General features: G+C 52.4%; 1 protein-coding gene across 2 annotated transcripts in view; it reads right to left on the bottom strand.

Moving 5' to 3' along the window:
* Positions 1-16631: 16631 nt before the first annotated feature.
* TEKT5 (tektin 5) overlaps positions 16632-25506 on the bottom strand; it is a 41599-nt gene continuing 32724 nt past the window's right edge. The window contains exons 6-9 of one of the 2 annotated variants that reach the window (XR_006590931.1): positions 22881-23035; positions 18879-18966; positions 18268-18400; positions 16632-16696 (exon numbers count right to left, since the gene is read on the bottom strand). Coding sequence is in view for 1 of the 2 variants with exons in the window: in XM_003998869.4 (XP_003998918.2) it covers positions 18750-18966; positions 22881-23035 (372 nt within the window). In the remaining variant the exon portion in view is untranslated. Of the gene's footprint in view, positions 16697-18267; positions 18401-18562; positions 18967-22880; positions 23036-25506 lie in introns of those variants that run through there. The other variant, XM_003998869.4, reaches the window with a different exon arrangement.

Here is a 25506-nt window from a genome sequence, read left to right as displayed (position 1 = left end):
CCTGAATCGAGGCATGCCATAAGTATAAAATACACACCAGATTTCCAAGACATGGTATCAAAAACCAATAAATAATTTTTGTGTTGACAACATGCTGAAATATTAAGTAAAATGTGGTCTTAAAATTGATTTCACCTGTTGCTGTTTTTTTTTTTTTTTTTAGAGTGGCTATTGGAAAATTTAAAGTTTCCTACGCATCTGGCATTGTATTTCATTGGATAGCACTGCTCTAACCTGTTTCCTTCAGAGCTAAATATTTTCCTTTCCTTTAATGGTTCATGCATGATATCATTTCTGATCCCTTCCCTGAGGTGCTCCTTTGGATCAGTGCTTCTTGCAGTGAACAATGGTTCAGCTGACTATTCTCCTGTGATCTGCCTGTTCATGTCTTTTGCCCAGTTTGGGTTTGAGTGGTCTTTCCTTTTTTTTCCTGTTGATGATCAGACTTCTTTGTAATTAGAGGCGTTTACGTGTATGTGTCCATTGGCACATTGCAAATATTTCCCCCCAATCATTATCAGGCTTTCAATTTTTTCTGTGGTGTCTTTGGCTATGTATGTTTCTGTCTTTATGCAGCCATTTTGCAAATAGTTTCCTTTGGGGGCTTCTGGATTTCGTGTCATGCAAATCCAGGGCAATCTAAGATTTTGCCCTCTCCCAAATTATCAAAAAGTATTACCTGCATTTCCCTCTGCTACATTCACTTTTTAATCCTTTTTGCTTTCATCCAACTGGAACCATTTCTGTTTGTGATATGAGGAAGGGATCTGACTTAATTTTCCACCAAATGTGTAGCCAATTGTCCTATTTAGTGAATAATTCATTCTTTCTTTTCTTTATGAAATGCCATTTTAAAAAATCATCTTTAGGCTCTGTTTTCCCTCTGTTGGCAGGCAAGTCAGCCACCAGCAGCTCCAAATTTACATTTCACCAGCTCAACAAGCTCAGCAAATAAAAGTTTTCTCTAGGTAGTCCCAGCATAAGTCCCAGGGCTGACTCTCAGCAGACATCTTGAACCAACATGATGGCTGGGGATGGATGATGCTGACTGGCCAAGTCTGACCTACCTGTCTCCTGGAGTAGAAGGGTGAGGACACTTGAAAAAATGGGGAGGGTGGTTCCCCAAAGGGAAGTTGGGATGCTGGTGAGAAAAAAACATGCCAAGCACAGTGTGCATTCTCCTAACTGGTCACTGGGTGCCCCAGAACCCCAGCTCCATAGACATTTTGAGAGGAGGTCCTTAGGTCCCCAGTGTTCTAGCCAGGCTTCCCCTTCAAACATCAGCGAGGGTGGTGTCTGCCCCAGGAATTCAGATCTGACTCCAAATGCTCTCTTTGCAGGGGGATCCCTGTCAGTCTGGAAAATCAGCCCGGTGGGGTTGGGGTGGACTGTCTTGCCCACTCCTGCCCCAGGACCCTTGGTCAGGTTCCTTCTCCCTGCCAAAAGGGGTGGGGCTCCAGGAGGGCTGGAAGAAGGAAGGGTGACAGCAGGGCACGGTCAGTGTCTACAAACAGAAAGTGGCTCTTTCCTGCCTGTCCCTGAGAATGGTACTGTCTGGGCTGGCTCAGGAAGTTGAGCTTCTGCAGGGAAGGTCCCCAGAATGCCTCTCTGGCCTCCGTCCAAGGGCAATCCCTGGGCCACTAGGGAACAGCCTGAGGATCCAGAGATCAGGCTCTTCTGCAGAGACGTTTTACAACACAGGCCAGAGTGTTGATCTTGGGGAGCAGAAGCCTGTGTTTCTACATAGGATGACCCAGCCCTCAGAGCATCATGCCACTGAGGTGGGCATGGCAAGCCCCACCCTCTAAGCCTACACGGGAGCAGGGCGTCAGTGGGTGAGGCCAAAACCAAAATTCTTTTGGTAGCTCCCTGTTTCCACTGAGCTCTCCAAAGCACCCCCCCCAAATTTATGTGACATAAAACACATCAATTAAACAAAAGCAGGCTGCTTGAGATGCAGGGTGAGGACACCCAGGTTCAAAGCTCAGCATTGCCACTTGCTGGCTGTGGCCTGGGCAGCTTGTTAAACACTTCATGCTTTTGCTGGTTGCTCTTCAAAATGAGGCTGAGGACAGCCCTGCCTCATAAGATTGTTTGAGGGGGCGCCTGGGTGGCTCAGTTGATTAAGCATCCGACTTTGGCTCAGGTCATGATCTCACGGTCCTTGGGTTCGAGCCCTGCGTCGGGCTCTGTGCTGGCAGCTCAGAGCCTGGAGCCTGCTTTTGATTCTGTGTGTCTCCCTCTCTCTCTGCCCCTACCCTGCTTGTGCTCTGTCTCTCTCTGTCTCTCAAAAATAAATAAAGATTTTTAAAAAAAGATCGTTTGAGGATCCACAAAACGAATGACTGCAATACATGACCAACACCAGCAGCAATGTGTTGGGTGACTGTAGCACATGGGAAGGGAGATGGATGGTAGCCATGTTGTAAGGGAGGGAAGGGAGAGTGTGGGAAGACTCTGGGAAGCCATGGAAAGTGGATTTAGATTAGATGTAAATGTATCTTGCAAAACCTCTAGGACAGCCACTAAGCAATTTTTTAAAGAAGAATAACTGATAGGCAAGGAGAGGAAGAAAAAATAGAATCATATAAAACAATTAAAAATGCTCAGCACAGAGCTTGATGCAGGACTCAATCCCATGACCCTGGAATCATGACTCGAGCTGATATCAAGTAGCTCAAATGACTAAGCCACCAAGTGCCCCAGGATGGGAAGCTTTTTTTTTTTTTAAAGGAAGAAAAAGGGCACTGAGCATTGATTTTAATCCAACTGCACCATTATATTAAACGTAAATGGGCTAAATACACCAATGAGGAAACAGAGACTGGCAGAGCAGATAAAAAATAAGACTTGTCAACCAGGGGCACCTGGGTGGCTCAGTTGGTTAAGAATCCGACTTTGGCTCAGATCATGATCTCATGGTTTGTGAGTTTGAGCCCTGCATTGGGCTCTGTGCTGACAGTTCAGAGCCTGGAGCCTTCTTCAGATTCTGTGTCTTCCCCTCTCTCTCTGCCCCTCCCCCACCCATGTTCTGTCTTTCTCTCTCTCAAAAATAAACGTTAAACAAAGACCACCCAAGACTCAACCATATGTTGTTTACAAGAAACCCACTCTAAACACCAATAAATGGGAATGGAAGGCAAAGGACTACAGAGCCAAATTGCCCAGGACTGACCCCGGCTACCTCCTCATCCTCACTGAGACTCAGTTTCCTCTGTTGTGAAACGGGGATAGTAGTTCTGATCACATAGAGGTGTCATGAGGATTAAATGGGCTAATTCATAGGAAGCATTTAGAATGAGGACTGGCACAGAGTAAGCGCTGTAAGATGATAAGGTTTTCAGCATCACCATTCTTATTATCCACGTGCAGGTTCACGACTTGTCCAGCTCTTACTTCCAACCAGCCTTTCACCAAAAAGCTTCCCCTAAATAGAAACTCTAGAGCTACCATTGTTTCCTAGAGTTTTAAGACCAGGATCAGCTACATAGTTTTCAGGGCCCAGTGGAAAATGAAAATGCAGGGTCTCTGGCTCAAAATTACTAAGAATTACAAGATCATGCACAGGCAGAACATTAAATCAAGTGCAGGGCCCTTGTGAACTTAGGGCCTAGTGAGATTGCACAAACCAAAAGGACAAAGTCAGAATCTAGGATGCCAAACACCCCCCCTTCCCCCTCCCCTGGCCCAGCCTGCTCCTCCCCATCCAGATCAGGAATACGGTGACCTCCTGACTCTGAACACACCTCACCCCTTCAGACCTATGGACTCTCAGCCCAGATGTAACCCCTGCACCCATTCTGAAGCAATGCTTTGCTGCCTCCTTTCTTTTCATATCCTGGACTGACCCACGATTTCCAGGGGACTTCCTTTCTGGACCCACCCAAGCTGGGGGGCCAGGTTTGGTAAGGGGAAGGACAGAGAACTACGAGTTTTTCTGGGATCCTTACTTAGTGCTTGGCTGAGAATCCCGGGCCCATACAGTGCCCACCCTCAGTCACCCAGTTGGCCACTCACAGCCCCTACTCCAAGGAGTTAGGGCTGGCCGGAGACTCTCAAGGTTTTGGGTTGTGTTGTTTTGTTTTGACCTCTGGGAGCCTTGTTTACCAGGCCTGGCAAAGTCCAGGAGCTCAGCTCACTCTGGTCCCTCCCTGCCCTGTCCCAAAGGTCACCACCCAGGGGCCCTTGGCCTTCGCGGCACTTTCAGGGCTGCCCTCGGGGATGCGGGATGCAGGCGTGGAAGAGGGGTGCCTACTGGCACAGGCACTGGCATAGGCAGCCCCGAGTGCCCAGCCTAAGGCGAGTCCCAGCAAGTGTGGGCAGGAAGCAAACAAGCCTTTAGTGTCAGGCGGCCCGCCAGGCTCTGAATGCGCCCCCTCGGTCCTGGGGGGTGGGGTCTGATAGCAACCCCTCGGGGGACTGCAGGGCAACCCGCCCCCACAGCCTGTCCCCCTCCGAGCCTGACCCCCTACACCCGCCCCTGTTTTGCACACCCATCCCTCCCAGGCTGCGTCAAGGGGGAGGGACTCCCTGCAGGCCTGGGTGCCGGCCAGCTGGGTTTTGATCTGGAAGATACCACCCATCCCAGCCTGGGCAGGGCACTGGGAAAGCCTCTTGCTCCTCCGCCTCTTTCCATTCTCTGCCCCCTCAGAAATGAACCTCCCAGGCGTCCTGCCAAGCTCAAAATCCTGAAATGCAGGCAGCTGCCTTGTGGGGGCTGGCTGCAGGGTGGGAAGCCAGGAAGGGGGAGAGCTGGGGTGGGGCGGGCTCCCTCTGATGCACCGTGATCCCTCCCCCTTACCCCTCCACTGCTGCATCAGACAGAGGGGACCCCGTTCCGCGGCGGTGGCGATGTTTTCAGAACCCCAAATCCAGAGCTCGGTGTTCGCAGGAACACTGGTGGGCAGAGAGGGCTGTTTGAAATCCAGGACCCAGCAGGGTGGAAGGCAGGAAAGAGCTGTTCGGATAGGGAGCTTGACACTTGGCAGAGGTAAGGAGGGAGGGAAGGGAGAGGAAGCGAGTGCAGGGCACCAAATCAAGGGACTGTCTCTGCCCAGCAGCTACTCGATTGCAAGAGCGGACTTGTGTAATCCCAGAACAGGGCCTAGCATCACAGGGGTGCCAAAAATGCGGACCTTAATGATTGTTACTATTCTAATTGTTGTTACCCTGGCCTGGTTCCTCGGTTCCCCACAGGTGTGAACGGTTCGTTGGCCTCCGCCCGCGTTGGGGGTACGATGCCTTCCCAGGGAAGGGGGAGGGCTTAGCCTCAGGATGGTCTCGAGGTCACTTCTGTCCTCTACCGGGGCCTCAACGGCAGAGGCCGGCTCCTGCTGCCTCTATCTCGGACCCCAGCGTGGGTGTGTTAATGTCCACTCTCCCTCAGCTCACGTCCCCAGGGGTCTGGCAATCTCTGTGGGCTTCTCCGGGTGAGCTAGTCTTGTGTAGACAGGGCAACAAGTACACTTGGAATTGAATTAAAGTTGGTCACCGGAACTAATTCCATTCATTCTGCAGTCATCCATTCATCTGACAAATATTTCCCAAGGCCGGTCACCTGCCAGACGCAGCGCAGGAGGTACGGTGGTTAAGAATTGAAGAAAAACATGGTGCCCATCTCCTGGCACGGAGTCGACCAGGGGTGCAGGCAGCGACCTCCCACGGTGATGGACCAAACCACCCGAGGGGCGCAAAAAACAGCACCCTGTTGGGTTCTGATGCCAGGGCTGGGGATGGGCGCAGGAAGCTGCATTTTTAAAAGTACTTCACGTGATTCTCCTTATTGAGATAGTTTGGAAACACTGCCCCAAAAGAACAGGGATTCTTTTTTTTTTTTCCTTAGGGAGAGAGAGGATGCGCACTGGGGAGCAGGGCAGAGAGAGAGAGAGAGAGAGAGAGAGAGAGAGAGAGAGAGAATCCTAAGCAGGCTCCACGCTCCGCAAGGAGCCCGATGACACAAGGCTCGATCCCACGACCCTGGGATCATGATCTGAGCCAAAATCAAGAGTCAGGCAGTCTACTGACAGACACCCAGGCGCCCCGAAACAAGAATTCTCAACAGAGCTAAGCACTGGGAAGGAAGGGAAGCTGAGAGGTCCCTGCGGGGGGCTCCTGCTATCGTGGTGAGCTGACTGAGAGCTGGCCACTGAGGCAAAAGGCTGGTAACTGGCTGAAGGAGGGAACAGGATGTGCAAAGGCCCTGGGGGCAAAGCGGGAGGCCAGTGTGGCTTGAGTTCAGGAGGAAGGTGGAGCAGAGTGAGGGTTGGGGTTGGGGGCACCCTAGGAGCACTGGGGAGCCCTGAAAGGTTTTGGGCAAGAGACGCCAACATGATTGGTGCTCGAAGGATTTTTCCTTCAGCTGATATGCACGCTGAGCCTTACAGCCAGACTGGCAAAATCAGGCTTCTCTTGAAATTCCCTTCTCCTGTGGGGCGCTCTAGAGGGAGGAGGGGGAGCCCAGGTAGCCTGGAGGCCAGCCTTGGCAGACAGGAAGCTTTGGACTTGGTTTTTGCTCCCACCTTCGGAACCCACCCCCAGGGGTGGAGGGAGGAGTTTGTTTTCCAGTCCCACTGCCAAGATCCACCCCCTGGCTCCCTAGGCCCTCAGAAGCCGGTGCCAGGACCAGCCAGCACCCCATTCCACCCACCTCCTCTGCCCCCCTGGGATCTCCTGCCAAGATGCTAACAGAGCACAAGGGGAACACAGAAAACCAGACCCTCAGTCCCGCAGGACACGCTTTTCCTCATCCACGTACCTACCCGACTGAGCCCCTTCTCCCACCTCCTCGGGGCCTGCGGTGTGGCTGGCAGCCAGGAGCTGGGGGGTCCCAGCCCCTCCTCAGCCCTGCAGAAGCCAGTGGGTAGGGAGGAGGCACTCGGGGAAGGTGGGCAGTGCCCACGAAGGGTGGGTTACCAAGGGTGGTTGGCACTGAGCTGGCCTACACCCTGTGTCCATTCAGGGACTCGGCGGAGGGGGGGCGTGGCGTGGCTAATGGGGCAGGGCTACAGACTGGGCCTTATTTGCATACAACCATGAGGGGTGGGGCCAAGGCTCAATTGTCTTCATCTGCGATCTCCCTACCTGCACAGTAGCCACACCCACGTCTCCACTGCCTGTCCAGCATCTTTGCTTCTCTGGACCAGTTAAACGTGGAGGGAGGGCAGGAATGACCCCCCCCATCCAGTGAACTGATGGAAACGATCCTGGGGCCATTTCTGGGCAAAGCCAAGTCCCCTGGGATTTGTGAGAAACCAGGATGTGGAGGCAAGGTGGGGACGCACCAGCGTTTTCTGCTCCTTCCATCCCAAGGGTGATTCACCCCCTCCAATCCCTTCCTGGGGGCTTCAAACCCGCTCCCCCGCCTCTTGTCCCAGGGGCAGCAGTGAGGACCCCCTCACCAAACTTACTGTGTCCGTATGCTAGCTAGCAAGTCCTTTGAAGGCCCCATCCCCCCGGCCCCTCCCCCCTTTCCAGCCCCAGAGCTCTCTGGGTGGTGGCAGGAGGTCCCTGACCGACAGTGGACAAGCAGGGCCAGCTAGCCAGCCCCTGCTGTGTGCCGGTCTCTGCGGCCTGCAATTCATGTACCTTATCTCACATAACCCTGGCTGAGCCCCTGTGAGTAGAAACCATGAGAACACTGTCCCCATTTTACAGATGAGGAAATCAAGTCCCGGGGCACTGAAGACACCTGCCCACAGTCACCCAGACAGTGAGCTGGAGAGCGCAGATTTAAACCCAGGCAAAGGGGCTTTGGACCCCTTGCAGGGAGTGCTTTTAACCCTCATGCTGACTCCACCTGGCCTGTGGGGAAAGGGGAAGAGGGTGACAGGAGACAGAAGCCCAGAGCACCCGGCGAGGTGACTGGGGGCATGGCGAGGACCAGGTAAGGCAAGCCAGGAGCAAAGGGTCAGGAGGCCCTTGGTTCCGGCACGCGTGGACCTTGTCCTGGCAGGCCCCTGAGCCCAAAGGGCCTCCTTGCACTCATGTGTGTGTATCAGTTTATTATGTAAAATGTCAAGGTATTTTCCAATTTTTCCATCCACACGTTTTCTTATATCTAATGGAAATGTTCCAGAGTCCACACAGACGTTTACTTAGGGAGGAAGATGAGGCTGGAAGGAAGGAAAGGCCACAACTCCTTCTCCTTCTCCGTCTTGGCTAAAACCGAGGTGAAATTCACACACCATAAAATTCACCGCCTCAAAGTGCACCACTCAGGGGTCTCTCCCACCTCCACCGTGTTATGCCGCCACCGCCTCTGCGGGCTCCACATTTCACCGGCTCCAAAGGAGGCCTGTGTGCCCATCGAGCAGTCCCCCCCACCCCACCCCCTTCTTCCCAGATCCCTGAGAGTGAGGCGCACCTGAGAGGGAGCCCCTGCTTGCAGTCCTGCCCTGCTAGGGCGTGAGGGTTCCCTGCCTGCTTCTCAGTGCCCTATCAGGATGACCCCTTATTGGGACAGCAGGCCACACACCCCTTGGGAAGGCCAGTTCTCGGACTCACAACCTCGGCTGATGGGTCTCCTTTATCTTCTGAGACCACCAACAGCCTGCGGCACTCACTCCCGCCCTCCAACCCCACACACCCTGCCGGGCCTAAACCCGCCAGCCATGTGGGGGGTGGGGGGAGGAGTGGCGGTGCCAGCCTGGATGCCCCCCACTCAGGCTATCCTGGCCTCCGCTCCCCACGGGTGCCCACACCCCTGCCTGCTCCCACAGGAGCGCCAGGAATCCCAAGCAGCTTAGTTGGGTGGGGAGGAGGGAAGGACCAGCTGTCTCTGGGACACAGAATTCCTCCCTGGAGCCTGGCTGCAGTCAGTCACATGCACCAGAGAAGGTACAGCAAGAGGCTTACAGTCCAGCCCCCAGCCCAATAGAGAGATCAAGAATGTTCTGTGTGTGTTTTTAGGGGAGGAATAGAAGGACTTCACATAGTTCCTTCGGAATTTTAATTGTGTGCTTTGAACCTGCCTCCCATTCCTTCCCCTCCGCCCTCAGCCTTCGTGAGGGGGACACTTGTCAAGAGTGCCCCGGGAATGACGGGAGCAAACAGCCAGGACTTTGTGTGATGGTGACGCACTGGCATTTCTGGGCAAGACAAACACGCAGCCGCCTCCCTCCCAGCGCCTTGTGGCCTGATGCTGGCTGCTGTGTGTGTGGAGGGGGGAGCGTCAGCGGGGAGCCCCCTGGGGGTTGGGTAGGGCCAGCTCGTCCTGTGTCACTGCAGGCGGGTGACCTAGCCTCTCCGTGCCTCAGTTTCCTTGTCTGCAGGAACTCTAAAAGATGAGAGTGGAATGACTTGGGCCAGAGGGGGAGACACCTGGCATCTCACGAGCATCAAAAGGTGATGTTCGATTATTATTACCGACGTATGTTAGCCAAGGAGGAGAAATGCTGTTCCCCGGGCAGCCGCTGGGTGAGTAAGGCTGTGGGGGCCTCTCTTCCTGCGGGACTGGCCTTTGCCAGTAGCCTTGCCAGACCCCTCCGGGACTCTCGGTCCCCCTCATTAATACCTGGCCTTTACGTGGGAGGCTGTGGTCAGCGGTTCAGACCCTGAAGTCACACAGCAGGGCTGAAGTCCCATCTCGGCACTTCACTACTGTCTGTGTGACCATGGGCAAGTTTCTTAACGTCTCTGTGCCTCTATTTCCGCTTCCATAAAATGACATAAATAGAACCCATGTTTCAGGGCCGAGCAATGATTAAATGGGACAGCACTTGGAGAAACTGTCTGGGACAGAGCAGTACTCAATATATGCAAGCTGCCATTTCTTTTCTTTCTTTGTTTCTTTCTTTTCTTTCTTCCTTTCCTTTCCCTTTCTTTCTTCCCTCCTTCCTTCTTCCTTTTCTTTCTTTCTTCTTTCCTTCCTTCCTACCTTCCTTCCCTTTCCTTTTCCTTCCTCCTTTTCTCTTTCTTTCTTTCTTTCTTTCTTTCTTTCTTTCTTTCTTTCTTTCTAAGAGGAGTGCTTAGTGGGAAATTTATATTTATATTTATTTTTAAATGTTTATTTATTTTGAGAGAGAGAGAGCGAGCACCAGAGGGGAAGAAAGAGAGAGAGGGAGAGAGAGAGAATCCCAAGCAGGCTCCATGATGTCAGTGGTCAGCCCAGAGCCCGACACAAGGCTTGAATGCACGAATTCTGAGATCATGACCTGAGCCGAAACCAAGAGTCAGACACTTCACCAACTGAGCCACCCAGATGCCCTATCTGAAGTACTAGTTTAAACACTGTTTGAGATGTATGATGTATGTTTTCTGCCCATGTCTTGATGCTCGTGCGGGCTCAAGGAACTCCTCCTGGCAATGCTGAGTCTTCCCTGGGGTCCTCACGGAGGGCAGGCTTATTTACGCTGGGGGCACTGAGGAACGGAGAAGTTGGAATGGCCTGGGCTTGGTGAGTGAGGAGAGAGGAGGGGCCAAGGCTGTGGAGGGAGGTGGGGGCGATCACGCAGGGGTGTGGAGCGCAGTCGGAGGCCTGGGTTTCACTAAAACCCAGGGACAGCAGACTACTCAGCAATGACAAGCAACCAGCTATGGATGTGCACAAAGGGACAAATCTCAAAACAGTGATGCTGAGCGCAAAAAGGAAAAAAGAGGGAGAGTACACAGCATACAATTCCACTTGCATAAAATCCTAGAAACCACAAGCTAGTCTATAGTGATAGAAAGCAAATCTGTGCCCCGCCGGGTGAGGGGGAAGGATGACGGTGGGGGGCGGGGGGGCAGCGCTTGTCAGGGTGATGGGTTCATTCGCTATCTTGGCCTTGGCGGTGGTTTCTTGGGTGAATACGTGTGTTAAAACTGATCGCGTTGAATTCCCTAAATACAGGCAGCCTGCAACTGCTCACACCCTTCCCTGAGGCTGGGGGAGGCCTCTGGGGGGGACTCAGGGGAGAAGGGAAGAGGTGTGGGATGGCTGAAGGGACCTGGGGAGGGGTCTGGGTTGGAGCAGCACTTGGAGGAGCTGCCCAGGCCGAGCTAAGGGCGGCTGATCCCCGTGGAGCAGGCGGAGCTCAGTTTGAGGGAACAGGAGGAAGAGAAAACCCCGCAAATTGACTTTTTCAAGAGACGGGTGCACACTTGAAGCCCATTTTTTAAAAAAATCTCACTGGACTCCTCAGGGAGACAGTATGGTCTCCCCCTGGGATGCTGACAGCCAGCTGAGGACGAGTCCCAAGAAGGCAGGACTTGGCCTGGTGTGGTCCCTACTGGGGCTGCAAGGCCCCGGACAAGTGTTGGCATGTCCCAGGTGCTCGGGGAGGAGGTCAAATGAAGGTGTGAATGAATGAGTGAGTGAGTGAATGAATGAATGAATGAATGAATACATACAACCTTCTATGGAGTAAGGCAGCTTCCAAGGGCGGCCCTCCTGTGCATCCTAACTCCCAGCCAACTTCATTCTCAGACCAGATGGTGGTGCAACTCTGGGAGCCTTCAAGGTCACCCTCGGCAAAGACAGACCCAGTCTGACCCCTCCACTGTCCTACGGGGGCAAGAAACACCCTGTGGTTCTAAAGCCTTTGGGATCACCTTTGTTAACCAGAAAATGAAAAATCCCCAGGACTCTTGCATTGCTATTGAGGTTTTACTATACTTTTCCTGGACTCGGCTTTGCCGAACTAGTGAAACAGGACTGGGAAAGAGAATACACGAGAGCATTCAAGTTCGTAGGCGTCTGGCCTCCTGCAGCTCTAGCCTTTGTGTCTTAGACCCCATGCTCCTTTTAATGCACCCTGAGCGGGAAGCAGACCGCAAGGCTAGTCGCTTTGGGTGTCTGGCCCAATGATAAATGATAAAACGATGCACACAGGGGGAAGCGAGGTGTCGCAGGAAGTCAACAGGACAGGAGCCAAGCCCCGTGGTCCCCACTCCAAATTGGCTTCCTCTGCAGTCGTGTGACCCTACGTGAGGTCCCTTTTCTTCTCTAGCCCCTGGGTCTCAGTTTTGTAGGCTGAATCAAAGGGTTTTTCAGGGAGCGTCAACAACCAAGAAGTAGCAAATCAGCTCCGTAAATGGTCAGCAGGCAAGATATGGGGTGGGGGTAGGGTGGGGAGCAGGACCAGTGTGTGGCAATAGGGAGCAGTGGAGATTGTGTGCTCCCAGCTCGGAATATCAGCCACACAGAGGAATGTGGGTGTGGGGTAGTCAGATAAGCCTGCCTTTAAGTGAAGCCCCCAAAATACATCTTAATGCAGAATTTATTATTTAAATGTTCGTAATGAGTTCAATACAGTTTTGAAGGCTTCCTACAAATCGAGACTTAGGTCCACGCCCATCAGCCTTGTCACCCCCTACATCTGCAATCCTGTCTCCTCTCTTGTGGCCTCTTACTTTGTCTCCAAAGTCTGCTGAATTCTAGCACAAGCCTGGTCTTCTGAAAGATGCTAAAATGCTGGATTAGTCCACGGGGGCAGGAGAAGGCCTCGATGGTGGGCACACGCATGTGCACACACATACACACACACACACACACATACACACCCCGTTCAGGGAGTGGTATGTCCCCTGGAGCCAGGAGGGATGGGGAAAACAAGTCGATCGGGAGCCCCCCACCCCGATCTCCCAATTTGTCCCCAGGCCTGACAGGGAGCCAGCACTGGGGGTTGTCTCTGGGATTTCCCGCCTGGGCTCCCGTGGGGAGACACCCTGCGAGGCTGCGGTCGGCGTGCCAGCTTCTGAGGGCCACACCGTGACCCCACGTCCTGGGGCTCTGGTGTTGCAAACAGCAGATGGACTGGAAGGCTTACCTCTCCCCCCCCCACCCCCGGTCCAAACGCAACTACCCTTTCTCCTAAAACTCAGCCACAGGCCACAGTCCAAGATGGATATATATACATTTGCATGTGCTTTTTGGCCATTTATGATTCTCTAAAGAAAGCGTTTATGGGACACACGCTATGTGTGGGGACTGAGTGTACAGAGGTGACTAAAATCTCAGGGTGTCGCTGTTCCTCCAGTACACCTCACGCCCCGTCACTCTGCCAAAACCAATTCTTACAGTTCATCCAAAGCCTCCTGGTACCAAGTCTGGCAGTCTGTGTTTTTTTCTTATTAAAAATTTTTTTTAGTAGAATCCGAAGCAGGCTCCAGGCTCCAAGCTGTCAGCACAGAGCCCGATGTGGGGCTCGAACCCATGAGCCGTGAGATCATGACCTGAGCTCAAGATGGACGTCTAATGGACTAAGCCACCCAGGCACCCCAAAATTTTCTTTTTAAAAAAAATGTTTATATATTTATTTTAACAGAGAGAGAGGGAGAGGCAGTGAGCAAGCACACAAGCAGGGAAGGGGCAGAGAGAGAGAGAGAGAGGGAGGGAGAATCCCAAGGAGGTTCTGTGCGGTCAACACAGAGCCAGACTTGGGGCTTGAACTCACGAACCATGACATCAAGACCTGAGCTGAAATCAAGAGAGGATGTTCGATGGACTAAGCCACCCAGGAGCCCCTTATTAAAAAAATTTCTTGGGGAGGGTTGATGGGGGGTGGGAGGGAGGGGAGGGTGGGTGATGGGTATTGAGGAGGGCACTGGGTGTTGTATGGAAACCAATTTGACAATAAATTTCATATATTGAAAAAAATTTTTTAAAAATAATAAAATCATACCTTCTTATGACGTTAAAAAAATAAAATAAAAAATAAACATGTTCTTTGCAAAAAAAAAAAACAAAACATTTCATGGGGCGCCTGGTGGCTCAGTCAGTTGAGCGTCTGACTTCGGCTCAGGTCATGATCTCACGGTTCACTGAGTTCGAGCCCCACATCGGACTCTCCACTGGCAGCACAGAGCCCATTTCGGATCCTCTGTCCCCCTCTCTTCTTTGCCCTTCCCTTGCTTGTTCTCTCTCTCTCTCTCTCTCTCTCTCTCTCTCTCTCTCTCTCTCAAAATAAAGTTAAACAAACAAATACATAAAATTTAAACATTTCTGAACAATGAGCACACCCAACATCACTCATCAGCAGGGAAATCAAAACCACAGGGAGGTACAACCTCACCCCCATGAGGATGGGTACCATCAAAACCCAGAAAATAACAAGTGTTAACCAGGATGTGGAGACATGTGAACCCTTGGGATGGGATTGGTGGTTCCTCAAAAGATTAAAACTAGAATTACCATATGACCTAGTAATCCCTCTCCTGGGTACATATATACCCCCAAACAAGTGAAAGCAGGGTCTCAAAGAGATAGTCGTACACCCACCCACGTTCATTGCTGCGTTACTTATGGCAGCTAAAACACGGAAGCAACCTGAGCCTTCATCGACAGACGGACGCGTAAGCAAAATGCGGTCTATACATACAACGGACTGCCATCCGGCCTTTAAGAAGGAGGAAAGTCTATAACGTGCTTCAACACAGATGAACCTCGAGGATATTATAGTAACTGAAAGAAGCCAGTCACAAAAAGACAAACAATGTACAATTCCGCATGTATGAAGTAGACTCATCAAAATCATAGAGACAGAGAAGCGCTTGGGTGACTCAGTCAGTGAAGCGTCCGACTTCGGCTCGGTCATGATCTCACGGTCCGTGAGTTCAAGCCCCGCGTCGGGCTCTGTGCTGATGGCTCAGATTCGGATTCTGTGTCTCCCTCTCTCTCTCTCTGCTCCTTCCTCATTCGCGCTCTGTCTCTCTCTCTCAAAAATAAACATTAAAAAAAATCATAAAGACCGAAAGTAAAATGGTGGCTGTTGGGGGCTGGGGCGGGGGGGGGGGGGGGGGGGGGGGCTGGTGAGTTAGTGTTTGACGGCTATAGAGTTTCAGTTTCACAAACACAAAACCAAAGCACGACTCTTCGGAGAACTGGATGATTCTAGGTATAGAGCAGGAAAGAAAAAATCAAGATGGAGCATGGGAAGGAAAACGCAGTAACACATGGTGGAGACACCTGGCGGGTACCACCTTCTGCGAGGAACGGAGTCACCATCACCGGAGTCGTCACCCACCACATGGATGTCACAAAAGCCCCGATGCGCGGGGACGAGACAGGCACTCAACCTCAGTGGTCTCTCCCCACCCCCAAAACCTGTAATGCCAGACTCGTCGTGAGAAAAACATCAGACAAACCCCAATTCAGGGACATTTGACAAACACCTTCAAGTCCCCACAAACACGAGTAATCTTCAAAATCGTCAAGGTTACAAGAAACAGGGACCACCTGAGAAACTGTCATAGAGGGAATTTTAACAACTAAGTGCAATGTGCTCGGGGCGCCTGGGTGATTTTGGTTCAGGTCATGATCTCACAGTCCGCGAGTTCAAGCCCCACGTTGGGCTCCGTGCTGATAGCTCAGAGCCTGGAGCCTGCTTCTGATTCTGTGTCTTCCTCTGTCTCTGCCCCTTCCCACCCCATCCACATCTCTCAAAAATAAGCATTAAAAAATTTTTTTTTCAAATGCAAAGTAGTACCCTGGGTCGGATCTTAGGACAAAAAAAGTCTGAACCGCAGAAACAAATTCTGGAGTTTAGTTAACAGTAACACACTAATGTTAATTTTCTAGTTTTGGCAAACGCACCTTAAGGACAGTTAGGTAAGATGTCGCCATCAGGGCAAGGCCGGTGAGGGGTACACGGGAACTCCCTGGGTCCTCTTAGAGACTTTTCTATAAATCCAAAGCTAGCGCAAAGGAAAGTCTATTTATAAAAGCACTTCCTCCTGATTAATAAAGGAACACATGTTCACTGCGGATAATTGTTCATACAAACAAATAAGAAACCAGCGCTTGCTTAGCATTGACTGCGAACATTCCGGTGCGTTTCAATAGTCTTTTTTCCTGTGCACTTTTGGCACAATTGAAGACAGGTTAACACCACCATCTTGTGCTCTGGGCTTTCAGCCTTAGAAGCACATTCCCTCCGTATTCAAGCGTTTCGCATTTGCCGTTGTTTACGTAGCTACACCATATTCCACGCCTTGGCTGTGCCTGCTTGGCTGCCCTCTCTGCCGCTAGATAGAACAATTTTCAGAGGTCTCTTAGAGCAAATTAGCTGTGACGCGTACATCTGGGTCTGCATTTGGGATAGCTTTCTAAAGAGAGTCTTAACAAAGGTTCGTGAGTGGAAGGGCGTAGGTATTTTTAAGGCTCTTGACATTTGTTGCCAATTTGCCTTCCAAAAGCATGACACTCAAGGGTGTCCAGGCCAGCGGGATACTTAGAACACCTGCTTCTAAAGGGCTTTCTTTACCCCCACGCTTGCCTGTCCACCTGCAAGCCCCTGGACACCGTTTCCCCTGGATGTTGTTTGCCCCTCTCAGTGCTCCCTGTGCCCCTGTGTCCTCTCACCACCACAGCCTCGAATTCCAGCAGTGCGTCTCTGTCTCACTCTCAGGACCTCCCTACCCTGGCCAGTCTCTTCCGGAGGCTTTGGGTATCTCCCCGGTCCCCAGACGCAGCCTCGGTTAACCTCTCTGTTGAGCTCCGAGACCCCATTCCCAACTTCCCTCCCCTCCTGACTCCTCGGCACCAAGGAATTATTTCTAAAACACCAACCTGCTCACTTCACATCCCCACATTAAAGATCCTACGGCCTCCTGCCTGCAGGAGGGCCTCCTTAGATCCATGCATTCAAGGCCTTAAACAGCATTGAAACTCATTAGTAGAAAAAGGGACTCTGTCCTCTTTCAAGCAAGCTTACCTCAAGGACAGTCTCCACAGGATGGTAGGTCGTCTTTAACACCTCTTTAGGACTTGATCTCCTTTCTAGAACAAAAGGAGAGACACCTTGAGACAAGATCACCTTGGGCGGACAATACTTCCTGAGCCAACGTCACCAGCAATATTTTGTTTTGCTCCACTCTGGGCACAGGCTCCTGTCTGCAGTCATGTCACAAATTTGCCTTTGAAACAAATCTAAGTTGGTTTTTTTTTTTTTTAAGTGTAACAATCTAAAATATGGAGTGAATAGGGGCGTCTGGGTGGCTCAGTCGATTGAGCAATCGACTCTTGGTTTTGGCTCGGGTCATGATCTCATGGTCGTGGGATCGAGCCCTGTTGGGCTCCACGCTGAGCAAGGAGCCTGCTTGGGATGCTGTCTCTCCCTCTCCTCTCCCTCTGCCCCTCTCCCCCACTCCCTCTGTCTCTGAAATTTAAAAGAAATAAAAAAAGTTTTTTAAAAAGATCGAGTAACAGTAAGGGTGGTGCTTGGTCACAGCAGACTGTGCAGGTGTTACTTTTACTCCAAGTGTGGTCCCTGGACTATCAACCCCACGCGGCTGTTTGTCAGAACCTCAGGACTCAGGTTCTGCCTCAGACCCACGGCCTCAGAGCCTGCATTTAGCAAGGTCTGCAGGTGATCCGTGCATGCACATCAAACTCTGGGAAGCACCGACGTGAATAACAAAGCTTGGGAAACACTGGCCCCAGGAAAAAAAGTTGAAACTCTTTCGAGATGATTCCCGCACCTCTCCAAGGGCTTCTGCGCCTCGGACCATAGCTGCCTGCCTTTATTCAGGCCGTTCATCTCACCAAAAATCCCACCCTCTAATAGGACTTTTTTTTTTCCCATTTAATTGAGGTGAATTTCATGTGACATAAAATTAACCACTTAATGCGAGCAATTCTATGGCATTTAGCACATCTGCAATTTGTGCCACCCCCGGTATGTAGTCCCCAAACATTACCATCACTCCCAAATAAAACCCTGTAGCCACGGAGCATCGCTACCCATTCCCCTCTCCCGGGCAACCACCAATCGGCTGTTTTAGGGATTTGCCCATTCTGGACGTCTCCTATGAATGGAATCACACGGTACGTGGCCTTTTGTGTCTGGTTTCTTTCACTTACCGTGATGTCCTCAAGGCTCATCCGTATTCTAGCAGATGTCAGCGCTTTGTGCGTCTTATTTTATGTAGAACAAAATTCTATTGCATGGACAGGGTACTTCTTGCCTATTTATGGACATTTGGGTTGCTTTCACTTTTTAGTTATTGCGATTAACCCTACTATGAGTATCCGTGTACCAGTGTTTTTTTGAGTACCTGTTTCTAACGATCCTGGATACATACTTAGGAGTACAACAGCTGGGTGATACGCTAGTTCTCCGTTTAACTCTTCAAAGCGATGTGACTTCTGCCTAGAGCTCTCTCTCAACCCTCACCTGCCTCTTCCTGCCCCCCCCCACCAGAACTGATTTTACCTCCTTTTTCTCCCATAGCGATTTCCAAAACACCCCACATAGCAACGCTGGGATTCACACCCAGGACTTGTGGCTCCAAATCCTGGCTTTTTGCCCGGCCCCACACAGCTGACAGCGGCCTCCACCTTGGACTGACCTCATTTTGTACATGAGGGTGCTCCGGCTGGGAGCCCGTTCAAGGCCACCCAGCTCCTAAGTGACAGCTGGTTTCTGGCCAATCTTGGCTCCAGTATCCGGTCTTCAGATCCCGTGGTCTACACACTGTGCTCCTAAAGGGACAAATGGGTTGGTCTGTTTGTTTTTTAAATGTGGTCTGTTCCATTCCCAGGGGTGCCGAGACCCTCTCAGTGCTCTGTCCCCAAGAAATCAGTCTGTCTCCTCCCGGGATCCACTACGAGGCCGGTTTCTGCAGCAAGGAATGACCTCCAACATCTTTGGTTTGGGCACATTTATTTGGGCTCTTCATACATTTTATATATATATATATAGTTTGGGGTCTTTCCCATGATAGGAGGAAAGGGAGGAAATGACACTTTATTTTATTTTTCTGCCTTTTCCATTTTCACCCTGCGCAGGGAATGGGCGCAGAGCAGGATGCCAGGGGCCGGAGGCGGCCCCTCAGGTGTAGCCCACCAGGCGTGGGGTGCAGGGGAAGGTCTTGCGCATGCCCATGCATTTTTCCTTGTCGATGCACAGCGTGTTGGCCTTGACAGCCAGCTCGTGCTCCAGCCGGCACTTGGTCATTACCAGCAGCTGCAGCGTGTCCTGGGTCTCCCGCAGCCTCAGCCTCAGGGTCTGCAAGGTGTCGTCGATGGTGAATACCTCGTTGACGAGCCTGGGGCGAGAGCAGAGAAGGCACAGTTTGCACCTGCCAGGGGCCGGGAACTGTGCCAGGCGCGGGGAGGCAGCCCTGAGCGAGACGGACGAGGCTCGGCCGTCAGGGAAGACAGAGGTGGGACAGGGAGACAAGGCGGTTCGCGACGGGCGCTGCCGAGGTCGAAAAGCGCAATGGAAGACACGGAATGTTTGGGGCAACAATCTGGTGGGTCCTCATTGAGTTCAGTGTCGAGTTACCACGTGACCCAGCAATGCCGCGCCTCGGTGTATACCCACGAGAACTGCAAGGAGACCCTCGAACAGATATTTGGACGAATACCTGTGCGGCACTAATCACAAGAGTCACAAGGTGAAAACAGCCCCACTGTCCTCCGACCGGAGAATGGCCAACCGAAAGGTGGTCCATCCATATGATGGGATATTATTCAGCCCTAACACGGAGGAACAAAACCCTGCCACCTGCTATAGAGGGAGGACTCTTGAAGGCTCATGCTGAGCGAAAAGAAAGCAGACACAAAAGGTTATGTATTATGTGAATTACACGAAACTTCCAGAACAGGCAAATCCACAGAGACAGAAAGATGAGTGGTTGCCCGGGGCTGGAGGGAGGGTTTGTGGGGTGTTCTTTTGGGTGGAATGAATGAAAATGTTCTAGAGCTAGATAGTGCGTGTAACTGCACAACACTTTGAATGTTGGTAGATTTTATGTTGTATGTATTCCGTTCCATTAAAAAAACAAAAAACTCTACTAGCTTGGCTAGCGCCATGTGGATAAAAGATGGTCAGGTGGGGTGTCCCTTCTTGGCGCCCTGCTCGGGTCCCCATTACTGGCTGGAGCACCCGTCTTCCCAGCTGCCGTGTGCACTGGCCGTACATATTGACGTTCATAGGTCCACGCTTCTCCAGAGAAGCCAACGGCTCACCCACATAGGGGTACAAAAGGCTGTCCCCTGCCTCCAGGTGGGACCACCTCCATGGTGCAATTCATGATGCAGAGACTCCGATGGGATCAGGACGAAGCCGGGCTCCCCTATCCTGCCTCCCCCCACTCCCTTTCTCCCGAAGCTCTGCTTCTGGGGAAACTTCCAAAGGCATCAATCAGGAAAGGCCCTTCTGGGGAGGGAGCTTGTGACCCGAGAATAAAAGATGAGAACCAGCTGGCTGCATGAAGCCCAAGAGGGAACGTATTCTACAGGACAGGACTTCCCAACGCCGGAGATGTTCTATACCTGCACCGTGCTCTCTGGGCGCCACTGGCCGCGTGGGGTCCGTGGGCACTTGCAATGCAGGCAGAGCAAGGGAGAAACTTGTTTTTGTTAATGGTATTTCATTTTAACTCATTGAAATGTAAATGGAGAAGCCACATGTGCAGCTGGTGGCTACCCAACTGGACAGAGGGCAGGGCTAGAGCATAGAGCACAGCAAAATCCAAAATCGAGGGGCCTGGGTTGCCCTCAGGGCCGTGGGAGGCCCCTGGGGGGTTAAATGGTGTGCGAGTGTTGGAGGGGGTGTGAGTCGCTGACTCAAATTTTGGGAAAATCTCCGGGCCACCGCCTAAAGATGAGATCGGAAGGGGCAAGAACAGGGGCGGGAGAGGCGTTACGAGGTTGTCACAACATCCACACGGAGTGGGTTGAAGGGTGGACCCCAAAGATGCGTCCAAGTCCAAAACCGCAGGGCCCGTGAAGGTGATACCATTTGGAAATAGGGTCTTTGCAGGTGTAGGTGATCCTGAGGTGAGGTCAACCTGCATTCAGGATGGATCCTAAGCGCAAAGACGGGGCCCCTTATCCCAGGAAGGAGGGGGAGATGCGAGGCACAGAGAGACACGTGGGAAGAAGGCCGTGAAGACAGAGGCAGTGGCGGTGATGCGGCCCACGCCGAGGGCATCACGCACGCCCGGCAACACCAGAGGCCAAGAGGAGTCACGGTGCACACTCTCCCTCCCAGCCTCCAGGGGAGCCTGCCCTGCCACTGCGTCGATTTCACACATCTGGCCTCCGGAAGTGTGAGCGAATACAGAAGCGTTGTTCAAGCCACCCGGTGTGCGGTGACTTGTGACAGCAGCTGTAGGGACCTGTGATAGCGGCCCAGTCTCGGGGGCTGTGCCGTGGGTCCCGCCTCTGTGCAAAGGCCCAGAGGACATGCTACCCAAAGGGCTTGAGTTGGATATCAGGGTGGGCTTCCCCGTGGCGGCCCTGGGCTAGGGACAGGTCACATAGAAGCCTGGAAACTCTTGGCTCCCTGGGCCTCTAGCCCAGCGCTGTCCAACAGAACTTTCTGCAGCCACGGAAATGTTCTGCGCTGTCCAATATGGTAGCCTCTGGCCACCCATTTGGACTGTGGCTCGTGGACGTCAGGAGCTGAGTTTTAGGATTTGTTTCATGTTCATTAATTTAAATGTAAATATAAACGGGTGCCCGTTCTCGGGAATGGGCATGGACGGGACCTGAGCCAGGAGAGGGGGTCAGAGGGAGAGGGGCTACCTATAGAAGAAACAGGAAAGAAGGCCCAGAGGTGGAGAAGGAGGGATGGGGGCGGGCGGTGAGGAGAGTAATGTATAGACGGGACACTTCAGCTGCTGGAGAAGGCAGATGGCTTGAATCCTATTATCTGCTGAGTTCCCAAAGCCCTCGTGCACACACGTACATATGTACACACAGACACACACAGACACACGTGTGAGTGCACGCACGCACATTGCCCGGGGCTCCTGAACCAAACATGGCCCACCCACGCTCCCCGTCTACCCCCTTCGGGGGCACAGCTGGTGGACACAGAGGCAGGGAGCTTGTCCCTGAGTAATGGGCCTTCCAGGACGACATCTGGTCCCTAAAAGCCCTATTCCGTGAAAGTCCCCTGGGGGTGGGTTATCAGACACCCCTTGGCCCCAGAGGGTGCCGGAACCAACCTGAACATCTAAGAAGCAGGAACTTGCACAAGAGGGATCGGGAGAGCTTCCCCTGAGCCCTCACCCGGGACCTGGACCCCTGCCAGCCCAGCTGCAGGGGGACCCCGGGCACGGCACCCACTCCCAGGGTGAAGAACTTCCAGTCATTTCCAGGCCAGCGGCAGGCTGGGGAGCAGGCAGCCAGGTCTTCAAGTTCAAAGCCTGGGGCCACTTTCCCTGTCCACTCCCGGCCAACAAACACACCCAGCTTTTCTGTTTCCTGAATGATTATCTCAGGCTGTGCCCACATCAAACACCGTCACTTGGAGCCACCCAGTGTTTTCTCTCAGAATGTTCTTCCTCCTTCCTCCCCGGCTCTCTTCTCCACATCTCGGCCCATCTAGCTCAGGAGGGGGACAAGCCACAGAGCCCTGGGGCTTTTGTCAGGCAGCAGCAGCTAGCTAAGCCAGCGTCCCTGGCATACAGGGCACACACAACCAAGGGGCCTGCCCCTGGTCACACAAATTTCCGTGTCTGATGGCCTGTTCCTGCTTTGCCCGGCCGTCATCCCATTCCAGACCCCAGCCCCGCGCTCCCAAACCCCCGTTTCGGGGCCTGCATGAGCTTTGCAACCCCTCTCCAGGGAGGAGGGCCTCTCCTTCACAAAGCGGGATGGGCGGGATTAAGCTATTCCAGTGTTCGTGGGCGACAACTTTACAAAGAAGGAGACGGAGACAGAGGGAGGTGTGCTGGAGCCCCTCCCGGGGGCTGGCAGGGGCACGGGGATCTCTGGCCTGGGAGGCTCCCTCTGCTGAGCTCTCAGGGGAAAGCTGGAGGGTTCCCAGAGCACAAGGTGGCGGAGACTATCCAGGGGACCCCAGAACTCCAGCCCCCCGCCCAGTGTCCTGCTGAGCAGTGGGGCTACACATCCTGACTGGTGGGAGGGGGGTCCATTTTTCAGACCCAGGTTTCCTGGGAGCTCGCGGGACCCACCCCTCTGCGTCCTGGCCTCCCCCACTCACTTGAACTGTGGGATGTCCCTGCACAGCTCCACGTTGGGGCGCCAGGTCCGGCACTCCAGCCTCGTCTGCGCCACCTTCAGTGGGCACTCCTTGGCCATGATGGACCTTTCCAGAAGCATGATGGTATTCTCAGCCTGGAAGATCTCCTGCAGCGTCTGCGGGGAACACGTGGGGTGTCAGGGAAGGAGCAGCCCTGGGCGGCAGAATGCTTCAATGGCTCTTTCCCCAACCATGAGGGCTGTGGGGGGCAGGGACTGTGCTCCTCGAAGGCAATCTCAGGATAACAGCTGGGGCACTTCTGGTCACCCAGGACGCTGCGGACACTGGGGAGGGGCAGGTGCCAAGGCTAGTTGTGTTTTCAATCTCCAATACCCACTAGAGTTAGCCAATTAGTGTTCAGGCAAAAAAGGGACAGAGAGGGAGAAAGGCCTTTAAGCACAATAAGGGGCACCAGGGTGGCTCAGTGATTAAGGATCCGACTTCGGCTCAGGTCACGATCTCACAGTCCATGAGTTCGAGCCCCACGTCGGGCTCTGTGCTGACAGCTCAGAGCCTGGAGCCTGCTTTGGATTCTGTGTCTCCCTCTCTCTCTGCCCCTCCCCGGCTCATGCTCTGTCTCTGTCTCTCTCTTTCAAAAATAAACAAACATTAAAAAAAATTTTTTTTAAAGACTAACACAATAATCCAAAACAATAGCTAATCTCTGAACCGCTTTAATCCGAATTAATCTAGGTTGTTCTAGATCTTTTTATAATCCAAAATGCACCTTTCTAGTAACTAGATCAGGAAATAAACTAGAAAGGAAGAAAAGAAAGGGAGAAGAGGGGAAAGAGGCTCAAAATTTTCTATTTATGTGTAGAAATATTTTCCCCACTCTAATGCCCTGTAGAGAAGACATCAGCTGTAGCTGGTGAAGTACAGATCCCAGGAAGGGACAGGAGAGAGGCTCCTGGGGACCCGGAATGTTCTATATCTTAACCTGAGTGGAGTTCCATAGCTGTAAACACGGGCGGAAGACCCTTGTCAAAATTAATCAAGCTGTGCACTTTACTGGAAGACTGTCATACTTCAGTAGAAAACAAAGCTAAAATCGGAAAAAGGTCATTTGCAGGAAAAGATTGGCAAGGCGTCGACATTCGTGTTGGGGGACTTTTATAGGATTCTCTCGACGTCTGTGTGTTGGAAATTTTCCATAATAAAAAGTAACAGTGTGAGAGGACGAATAAAGAATGGGCACCAGAAGGAACCTGATCCTGCCCTTGGCCGACATAAGCACACCAGAACTGAGAGTACTCAGCAGATGTCACCTCACTGCGGCTGACACGTCCACTCTCCTCCCTACCATCACCGTCAGTGGCTCCCGTTTCCCTGGGGACCCCTCCTTCCAGAAGATTCTTTGTGGGTGGGCTGCACTAACACCCCTTCCAGACTTGGCAGGGCCGGATGGCGCCCCGTTCTGACAAGCCTGCCTTCCGCTGTCTGTTTGTCCGTCTCCCCTGCTAGCATGTACGCTCCAAGAAATTGGGGGCTTGTCCATGCCGTACCCCCATCGCCAGGAACAGTGCTTGGTGCAGAGCGAGGGCTAGCAGATAAAAGCCAGTACACCCAGTTAAAGGTGAATTTCAGATCAACAAAGCACTTTTTTAGTATATGTGTCAGCTACCACGCCAGATATACCTGCGCTAAAAAAGATGATTTGTTGTTTCTCCAATATTCCTGTTCAACTGGGACAGGCTGCTTTTTATTTGCTAAATCTACAAACTCTCCTCACGGCAGGAACTCAATAAACAGTCATTTAATGAATGAATGAGTGAGTGAGTGAGTGAGAGAGTTACAGGGAGTACTGGAAGCCTAGATGTTTAGCCAGCTCTCCCCCATCGTCCTTGTCCACCCTGAGGCTTGGGAACAGTGTACCCTAAACTTTATATGGGTCCGGTCCATCTCAGATTTCAGTATCGGAAAACACCACTGGCACATGAGTGTGCCTGCCTCCTGAATGGAGCAGGGATCACAAGCGTGAGACCCAGTCCCCGCCTTCGAGGACATGACATTCATATTGTTTTCCCTCTTTTTGTGAGCTAGGAAATGCTCACAAGTCATAACCTACTGACTATAACCCGATGACATAACCTGATGACTATTGTAGCTGGGCTGAGCCCGTATTCTACGGGCACAAGAAATTAAAAGGCCATTTTTTTCCAAAGAATTAAAGTCCTGACTTCCCTATCAGCTTAGGGGAAAAGCCCAGAAAGAGCGTGTTTTGCTATTTCAAGGTAACAAAAGGACGTCCTTTTCCTATTGGGGTGGAGATGGGTGGCAGGGCTATGGGGGGGGGGGGTCAAGGGGGCCACTGACCCTCCTTCAAAGCCCACGAGGAGGAAGCCTGGCCTCTCACCGGGTCCTCACGGAGCCACCCAGAACCAGAGTGCCACTGACCACATGTTGGTTAAACATTATCCCGTATGTTCTGCGCTCGGCACATGAGCACATGTAAACACTCGAGTGCAGAGACAGCTGTTGGAACTTGTGGGGATTTTCCTTAAAAAACCTGCCCCTTTGTGTGTGTGTGTTGGGGGGCGGGGGAGAGGGCTGGCACAGACGTGCAAATCTCCAAAAGCACCACCCC

This window comes from Felis catus, chromosome E3, assembly GCF_018350175.1.
Source record: "Felis catus isolate Fca126 chromosome E3, F.catus_Fca126_mat1.0, whole genome shotgun sequence".
NCBI lineage: Eukaryota > Metazoa > Chordata > Mammalia > Carnivora > Felidae > Felis > Felis catus.
Note: the sequence above shows the minus strand (reverse complement) of the source record. Positions and strands in the feature narration are given on the sequence as shown.